Source organism: Glycine soja, chromosome 10 (assembly GCF_004193775.1).
Source record: "Glycine soja cultivar W05 chromosome 10, ASM419377v2, whole genome shotgun sequence".
Classification (NCBI taxonomy): Eukaryota; Viridiplantae; Streptophyta; class Magnoliopsida; order Fabales; family Fabaceae; genus Glycine; species Glycine soja.
Window position 1 is genome coordinate 8,844,034 of NC_041011.1, and position 10,039 is coordinate 8,854,072.

The 10,039-nt window shown below is 28.1% G+C and overlaps 1 protein-coding gene across 1 annotated transcript; it reads right to left on the reverse strand.

Annotated features, from left to right (window-relative positions):
* Nucleotides 1–519: 519 nt before the first annotated feature.
* On the reverse strand, nt 520–4,616 carry LOC114370767 (cytokinin riboside 5'-monophosphate phosphoribohydrolase LOG7-like). The gene is made up of 7 exons (XM_028328158.1): nt 4,509–4,616; nt 3,756–3,853; nt 3,019–3,049; nt 2,616–2,715; nt 2,245–2,315; nt 1,081–1,224; nt 520–879 (listed from the first exon to the last, which is right to left on the reverse strand). Exons 1-7 carry the CDS (start codon nt 4,587–4,589, stop codon nt 787–789), a joined length of 618 nt encoding a protein of 205 aa, XP_028183959.1. The 5' UTR covers nt 4,590–4,616; the 3' UTR covers nt 520–786.
* Nucleotides 4,617–10,039: the final 5,423 nt, after the last annotated feature.

Below are 10,039 nucleotides of genomic sequence, written 5' to 3' on the forward strand. Positions count from 1 at the left end.
TTTGCTGATGTTTTGAATTATCACATGTTTATTTATATATAATATATAATAAAATCCGGATTAGTAAAAAAACAATCCAGAGTACATAGCATTTGATTTAGATTTAATTGCAAAAATAGTTTTTTAATTTTTCTCATCTCACTAAATTGATCCCACTATTTTTTAATTTATTATCAAAATCTTTTTTTTTCCAAATTAACTACCACGTATTAAGAATTTTTGGTAATATAAAAATTAGAGATTCTTAGTTAGCTAATAACTGAAGAAGATAAATTACATATACATCTTAAACAAACAATTATATATAAACATATGACAATTAATATTTAATTTTTCCTCCAGAACTTAGAAAATCAATTTAAAAAAAAAACTCTAATAGTACAAAAGACTCTAATAGTACATTAAAAAATAAAAGAGCCAATTTAAAAGGAAAAATAAAAGAACTAATTTTACAATTAATCCTTTAATTTATGTCAAGTGAAGCCATAAAAGAGAGGGGTAAGAGGAATGAAAAGGCAATGATTGGTAACATAACTTCCATTGATGATTTTCCATATTTTAAAACTACCCTCATTTTCTGTATAGTAAGGGGGGCGGGGGGTGATCAACACAAGTTGGGAAAAAAAAACAAAAAAAGGGATGTTGTATGGTCCTACGATTCCTATGCCCATATATATTGACTATTTTTATGTACCCAAAATACATTTAAAACAACAAAATGATCCATAGAAGACCCCAAAACTATGGTGTTCATTCATCAATCACCCACTAAAGCGCATAGATCGGTCACATGGCAACTTCTGATTCAGGCACCACGTAATTTAGCCTGTCTTCCCACACCAACTTGGATACAACTTCATCTCTCTCAGGTACATGTTCCTGTTTCACAAAACATTAAAATGATTATTATTGCCGTCTACAACATGGCCCACTTGATTTAGCCATTATTAGTATCTTAACTCTTAAAAGCATATGAAATAATCATATTATATTTCCTAATTACGAACCACAAATCCTTAATTTAATTGTTCAATTTGATATATGATAATAAAGTGAGATAAAAATTAAAATGTTACACACCTCTAGCTCCCTAACCAAATCTTTAGCTGTGGGTGCTGACACGATAATGCGACGTGCTTTTGGTGAAATAAAGCCTTCATCAACGGCCTTGTCAATGAAAGACAACAAGGAATTGTAAAATCCATCCACATTCAATAGGCCCACCTGCACCACATAAAATTGGGACAAGAAAACACCGTGTTATAAATTATAATAATAATAATAATAATAACAGCTACATATGTATTATGTATTATTATGTAGGCCATTTTTCCACTAGTCTTCCATTGACCACCTTAACTTTAATTTTTGATGTTGTGTCGTTTCCCTCAATCATTTTCTCTGTTTATTGATCATGGCATCATATCTTTCTCCCATTCAAACGGAGAACCATCAAATAATGTAACGTGACAACGATTAACTAAAAACAAAATCTCAGATATCTTCTCATGTGAATGTGTAAATTAAATACTACCCCACATGTATTTGTTACATTGCGAAGCTTCCTTTTGTTGCCACATGCGGATAAAAAAAATAAAAATTCACTGGGTAGTTTACACACTTAATCAGGGCTAATTAACTAGAACAAAACGCGTATCTAATCCAAGTAACAAGATTATGCGTAGAACCACGACATTAAAATATGGAGATAGCTTTCTTCTGGAAAGCGAAGTATGGAGATAGTGAATGAATACGTAACATGATGCGTCATGTAGAATAATATGATATTTGACAAGATATTTTATAACTATATAACACAAATTCGATTCCGGAGAGATCATTAGAGGCAAGTGAAGCTTTTTTAATTAATTATAAAAGCTATAGTTTGTATTACAATACTATATTCCATTCCCACCTTTCGGGCATTTCTAGATTACTTATTCGTGTTTACATTTCAACTAATAGTTTATTTAATTAACTTCTAAACTTATTATAGTTTTTTCAAGTTTTATACTATCTTACTAATTTTAAAAGAATTATGTCCATGTCCAATTTGGTTGAGCATAACCTTTATGAACATCTTTCTACACTATTATGAAGCTAGATTTTAACAAAGATTTTGGTCAACGAAGTTCCTAACTAACGTCACTAGTATATCTCCCTTTGTTTAGAACAACTACTATTACGTCATATAATTTGTCTAATCACGTAATTATAAAAATGAGGAATATTAATAGTTCTTACCGGTTTGCTGTGGATCCCAAGCTGAGCCCATGTAATGATTTCCAGCAATTCTTCGAGTGTTCCATATCCCCCTAATGTTTGAAAACAACAAGACATGAGTAACAGCACCATGTGTTAATGTTATTTATTATTACTCAAAAGACCAATAAAACCCCACTTCGCATGACTATGTCGTTTCTTTCAGTTTTTGTGTTTGTGTCACAATATAGTTATTAGTTATAATCCATACCAGGAATGGCAATGAATGCATCATGTGTTAATGTTATTTATTATTACTCAAAAGACCAATAAAACCCCACATCGCATGACTATGTCGTTTCTTTCAGTTTTTGTGTTTGTGTCACAATATATTTATTAGTTATAATCCATACCAGGAAGGGCAATGAATGCATCAGCTTGACGAGCCATCTCAGCTTTCCTTTGATGCATATCAGATACTGCTCTCACTTCCCCAATAGGATCACCAGTTATCTGCATTTCCAACATACACGTAAAGATTAAAGAGTATGTATCAAAAAAAATATACATAAAGAGTCATTGACCACTAGCATTTTCTAGTCGAGTTTCATTTCTATGTATAATTAGTTTTTAAACTATTAATCAATAAAAAAATAATAAAAGTATGATTTTAAAGATAGTTATTACGAAAATCAATAAACTAATATATACGATAATTTGTTATAGGAAGAAAGTGTAAATTTTTACACTATTTTCTCTTTAATCTAACAAAATTGTTTGTCATAGTCATAGTAGCAATAGACAACAGAGATTTACCTCTCTTGGCATGAGGCTTTTTGGGATAACGCTGGAAAAAAAAACAAGTCAATGATGCACATCATCAGTCAAAAGATAGAAGAGGAAATATTTTAAGAGGAAAAATATGATTATTACAATAAACAAATAACAAGAAACCAAACACCAATTTGAATTCCCCCTAATGATAAAATGAACTACAAGCATGTCTTGAAAGTGCATGCAAGGGGGAAAGTAAAATAAAAATAAAGCCAATGGTGGCTCAAATTCCAGAGCAAAAACTTTTCTACACTCCCTTTCTGTAAAAGGGGCCAAAAGGCATTAAACTTTTATACAAGAGAGCAAAGCTGCTTCAAAAGGCTTCTAACCATAGGTAAAAGATTAACACCTTTTCCCCCTTTCTCAAAACACCCCAATGGAACATAAAGCCATAATATTAAGTATTAACACCACACACAGTGAACTTGTATTTTATTTATATCCAAAATGCTCCCTTTTATCCTACATTTGGAAGCTTTAATCAAAAAAATGTCCCACGTTGCCAGTTTTTGATCCAGTGATGCCCTTTTACATAAACTCATTTCTTAGGAAACAGGGAAACACGCATGGGTCAGTAGGCAAACACAGAATAAGGATATAACATTATAACCAACTTTGTTGTGGCAATCACCAAAATGATTCAGTTGGTCAATAACATAAAAAACATAGACATAAAAATGAGATTAAGAGAGAGAGAGAGAGAGAGAGAGAGGACAAACCCCAGAACATGGCGCCCACCATCATGAACCGCCTGAGAAACTAGACCCATCAAACCCACGCTACCACCTCCATAGACCAAATCAATTCTTCTCTCAACCTTAAAAAAAAACACATTGAAAACCAAACGAATTAGACACGTGTCATTCACTAATCATCATCATGGTAAGAAACAAAACGAAACAAGTAATTGGACACAAGCTAAAATAAAATATTACAATATTTTTTTATTATAGTATTGGATTTGAGGTCAATGGTAAAGTTTGGTCACAGGGAAAAATCCTTTTGGGGTGAAAATTAACCCCTCGACCACAGGGAAAAATCATGGAGGATGAAGCTTGTGGGGAATGCCAAAGGCTAAGAGCACGCTTCATAGTGTAATGATACCAAAATTGCACGTTTGTTCTCCTTGAAACGCGCATAGAACAGTTTTTTCTCTTATTTTTTTTCTTCAGTTGGAAAATTATTGAGAGAAAAAAAATAAACATGTTAGAAGCAAAACATAGATCATGCAAGAAGGCTGCTCAACTGACAGCAGGTTCCAGCCTTGCAATCTTCTCTTTCATGACAAACTCTTAACCTAAACCATTCTCATTCCTCAACGATCATAACCTAGCGTTGAGACTTAAGATATTATTTTTTGGGTAGAAAATATTTAAAAAATGAAAAAAAAAAGGAGAGAGAAAAACAACTACCATATACACTTTACAAAGGGAGAAAAAGTTTAAAATGGAGAAAAAAAAATGAGAAGTTACAAGGAAGGAGGAGAAAGTGCCGAAGAGTTTGAAGAAAAAATAACTTAAAAGACCCTTAAATGAAGCAAGTTGATTAAACATAAATTTGTGAAAGCAATAGCTAATAGGACAAAAGAAAAATAATGCAAAAGAGCATCCAAAATCATGTGGATACAGATTTAAGCCGTGCTTTTATGTTTAAGCTTTTTTATTAATTTTTTTTACCATGTCCAACTTTAGACTATATGAACATAAAGGAAAGAAAGAATGCAGGATTTGACAAAAATAAAACAAGTGGCTGTCTTTTTCATCTGAAAATGACCCTTTCTAAAGAAGAAGAAGAAGAAGAAGATTAACTGAACATCGTGAAAGTGATATTGTTATCCAACGCTAGAAAAGTAAAAGTTTTTAACAACAAGTGTGGAAATTAATTTAATTATTACCATCTCCTTGCCAAGTTCCACGGCAGCTTCTTGGTAACTGGCTTTGTTACCAGAACTGCTTCCACAGTACACACAAATCCTCTTGAACTTGGATTTGGTCTCTTCCATTTGGGTGTTTCTGTGATGTGAAGTTCTCAAAGCAAAACAAAAAGGGGTTGGGAATATGAGAGAAATGAGAGAACAAAAGAGAGTGACTATTTGTTAATGCATAAGTGGATGTGTGTATGTGTGATATATATATATATATAAAAAGTCTTGGCCCTTCACGCTCACACAACTCATGCTCCTTTCGTCGATTGGAATTTTTTAAATGACAAAAATGCTTTTCTCCATTTTGGTCTTTTCCGAATTAAAGAGAGATCAGCTTGTTTTGTTCGAGTTGAGTCATTGACCAAAGCGGAAAAAGCGAAACGAAAGAATGGGGTGTAGTAGTAGTGTATTATCATTTTCCTCCAACATATTTTGGGATTTATTATATTATAGGTTAAAATATCATTTTGGTATTTTACGGTTTTTTATATTTTAATCTTTTATGTACGTGAATGATTCAAAATGATCATTTTGTTTATTAAATAATGATATGTCTCATTAATTTTATTATTATTGTATTAAGTTTTTTTGTGATATATGTTTTAATAATTAAAAATCATCATAAAATATTGGTTGAAAGCATTTAATGGGTATTAAATAATTTAATTAGATATCGGGGTATAACAATTTTGGATGTTTTTTATCATCAAAAATTGTTTAATACTTATTAAATGTTTAAAAAAAAATTGTGAAGATTTTGAACGAAAAAAATATAATAAAATTAATGTCACATCATTTGATGCTAAATGTTTATTTGCTTAATTATTAACTTTATCACTCAATTTTTATTATTTTGTAAATTTTATTATTCAAATTTTATTTTTGTGAATTTATCACTCAAATTTTTAATTTTTGTGTATTTTACCATTACAAATAGACTTCCTTTTTTTTTTATCAAACTAGGATTTCAAAAACTATTTATATCATAGATATATAATTTTGACTTTTTACGTCGATTATAATCACAATCAATATAGAAATTTAATTTTCTACATTGATTATAACTACAAATGATATAAAAAATCTAAAAAAGTAACTTTTTACATCGATTTGTTACCAACATAATGGTAAAATGCACAAAAATTAAAAGTTTTGATGGTAAAATTTGTGAAATGTTGAAAGTTTGATAGTAAAATTCATGAAAAAATAAATGAGTGTTAAAAATTGGGAAATTATGAAAGTTGAGTGGTAAAATTCGCGAGATAAAACTTGAGTGATAAAATTTGCAAAATAATGAAAGTTTGATGGTAAAATTTGCAATTGTTTCTTTGTATAATTCGGCTTCTTGATCTTACCATCTCTATCTTATTTTCCTTCCTTTAATGAGCATCAATAAGTCCAGGTCATTTTATATGCCTTAAAGTAGTCATTGTTGGTTGTTAGAAAAGTTTGGAGTTCAAGTAGTGGTCGTTTCCTTTTTTTTTTTTGTTCTTTCCAGATTTGACAGTAGGTTGATTACAACAAAGATTCTCCAAAGTCTCTATTAGTAGCAACGATGGGTTCCTACAAAGACACTCTAACTCTCAAGTTAGAGGTTCAAAGGTAAGATGTAGGTAAGTGATGTAGGTTAAAGTGAAGTTGGCTACCTGGTACCACCAAGATTGTATTTATAATGTTGTGCCTATGTCCAAGAGCCTAGTTTGTTGATATAGGTCTCATCAAATATGATAAGGATCTTAACAATATAGAAAAAAATTAAGTTTATCTTATCTTACGTGATATAACTCAACATGTTCATATCTTTATCTTTTTAATACTAAAGATAGAATTTCCTTTCTTTGTCTGACTTGTTTTGTCTGAGTCTTATGTTGATAAAAAATGTGACTTACTCGACTAGACGTCTCTTGGACACAATGTGTCGAGTACGACCAGTACAATAAGCCTTGAAGTAGTTATTGTTAGTTGTTAGAGAAGATTGGAGTCCAAGTTAAGTCGTTGTGAGTTGTCTCTTTCACACAGCAGGCAGTTGGTTGTTTCCTGTTGCTTATGAACTTTATGTGTTGACACCTTTACATCTTTAGTTTGAATACAACTTGCACAATTTTAATTTTGAAATTGTTACATTTGGTGTTTGCTATTGTTAGTGGTTCATGACTCTAGAAGACTTTTTCTTTTGTAGAATTATTATGTGTCGTTGCTTCTTGTAACTATAATACTAAGGCAACAATCGTCTTTTCTTTACGATAGTTTTATTTTGGTCAAGACTCGATGTTCTCTGTAAATTATGTGTTTATGAATTTCCTACATGTATTTTGGAGATCTTGTTTCTAATTTAGTGGTTCAAAATACCAGTTCATGACTTTTGTCTTTGTTGTTTTTCGTATGTGTTTCTCCATAGTATAGACTTCATTCTTCTACTCAATAGTTCATCTTTTGATCATACTTGAGCCATGTGTAACTTTTGATATCTATCCCTTGACTAAAGATGCCTCTAGATCTTACTTCTACTTATACACAACTTCTAAATCTATTGCACTTTGAGATGAGAAATCAAAATCAATCTTGTATGCTTCTTATCAACCCTCCTTCTAATAGTTTTTCTTCTTATATTACAAAATTTATGTTTAGAGTGTTGGCATGATGTAAAGTGATTATTCACACCTTTTTCTCATGCTTCTTGATCAAGTTGTGTATTAATTCAAATAATGCAAACTATTACTAGCATAAGTTTAGAAGACTTGGAATTTTCTTATAAAAAATTTGTTGTCATTATAACAATTAATTCAAAAAGGGTTCTACTTCAATATGAATATTGAAGATGTGACAAAATTAGGAGTAATCATGTACACTTTATATAGCATAAAAAAGAAAATGAAAAGAAAGGAAAGTGGAAGAAAAGAGAAATAAAAGAAAAATAGTAGAAAGTGAGATGATTTTTTAAGATGATAAAAAGAAAATATAAGAAATTAAAGCAAAGAAGAAAAAAAATAAATGACCTAAATGTCCCGAAAAGGAAAATAAAATAATAAAAATATATTACTATATAAATTTATCTTCTATATTAAAACATCATCTTTCTTTCTCTTTGATTTGTACCAAAACAAAGTTGGCGTGAGCCCTAACTAAAAAGTTTCTTTATTCTTTTACTATTAGGATGTGTTTGGTTGTGAGGAATGAAAATAAATGAAATTATAAGGAATGAAAGATAGTGGAAAATAGATTGTTGGTTTGAAGTGAAATATAGTAAAAAAAGATGAAAGATTTGAATTAAAGTGATTTGATAGATAAAAAAGGAAAAAATTAATATCACATAATTTTTATTATTATTAGTTATTTTAATTTTATTATTTATTATTGTTATTTTTAAATAGGAACAATATATATTTATTATTAGTAGTAATAATTAATTTATGTAGATAATATTATTATATTTATTATTATTAATAATATATTATTATTATTATTGTTGTTGTACATGTTGTTGTATATTCCAAGATAATAAACATATATTGCATCTTAATCGGTGGTGTTTCTTTGTTTTTCCTCAATATAAAAAATTTAGAAAAATAAAAGACAAATGGCAACCATTGTGATGGTGACAATAAATAAATAAATAAATTCATACATAAGTTAAATTTACAAAAACGTTAAAGATAAGGGACAAAAATTTACAATTAAACCTAAAATTATATTTTGGTAATGCTAGTCTTAAAATTATATATATATATATATATATATATATATATATATATATATATATATATATATATAATATGATTTTTATCTATCTAACCATTAAATTATATGTATATATGATTAATATTGTCTATATCAACTTTTGTTCAAATTGATCAACAATAAAAATAATAATCAAAAGATTTGTATTTTAGTATATTTTAAAAATTTTATATTAAGTTAATTTTATATTAAGTTAATTTTATTTTATATGAACTAGGTAACAAATATTTTTAGATTAATATAAATTTGAATATATGATTTATATAAATAAATTTTTAATCCAATAGTGAGTTTTAAAAAAATATTTTTTAATTTAAAGTTATTGAATAATGTGATAGTTGATCAGAGTTGCACGATCAAATTACATCATGTATGTAACTTTGGTAAACTATTACATCATTCAACAATTTTCAATTGGATAATTATTAATTAAAATGGATTGTTGAATTCAAAGTTGCTTTCACCTAAATTGCATATACAAATTTTTTTGTTACTTCTTTCAAATAGATTAAAATTAACATAATATATATATTTTTTAAAGTATACATTATGAATAATTTAATTACTTTTTTATTTAATTTTAACAAAATTTAACATAGACAATCTTAATGATAAGTAAATACATCAAATTATTAAATAGTATAATAATTGTTTAAGTTTTTTTATCCCTCAATAACTTTGTAAGAAAATTAGTAATGTTTTGATGATTATGCTTAATGAATTGAAAAATTAAAAAAAAAACTGTTTAGTAAATCAAGTTCAATAATTAACAAATTAGTTTATTTTTTATCAACAAAAAACAAGGAAAAGATTATTGCTGTCTAATTGTTTTGAATATAGATAATATTAAAGTTCTATAATGATACAATATTTTAATATATCCTCTTATTTATTAAAAAAATAATTCCATGAGTTACTTTATGTAATACTTTGTCTTAAAAATTAATATAACAGCTAGAGTGATAAGTGATTCAAGTTTAATTAAATTTAATCATTTTTTTTCAACTCAACCCAATTAAATTTGATTGAGTTGAATTAGCTTAACTTTTTAAACTTTTAGAAACCTAATCTAATTCAATCGTAATTGGATTGAGTTAGGTGTGATCATCGAATTGAGTAATTAAAAAAATTAGTTACCTTTTAACTTTTAATAAAAAAGAATACCTCAAAATTAATACTTCAACATTATTTCAAAAATATTATCAAAAAGATTTGTTCCAAGCAAAAACACTCTAGGATATCCATCATAAAGTGATTGTCCTCCAAGTCATTGGTCCTTCCAGAAACAAAATTGATTTCCTATATATTATTTTATTTAATATTTACTATATTTTTGTATAT

What these genes read in the sequence shown, in the direction of transcription:
- LOC114370767 (XM_028328158.1), bottom strand. Translation starts at nt 4,589, where the DNA reads ATGTTTAATCAACTTGCTTCATTTAAGGGTCTTTTAAGTTATTTTTTC. An exon ending in TGCATTCATTGCCCTTCCTG is followed by an intron (nt 2,316 to 2,615) that starts GTATGGATTATA and finishes TTCAAACATTAG; the next exon opens with GGGGATATGGAACACTCGAA. An exon ending in TTGGGATCCACAGCAAACCG is followed by an intron (nt 1,225 to 2,244) that starts GTAAGAACTATT and finishes TATGTGGTGCAG; the next exon opens with GTGGGCCTATTGAATGTGGA.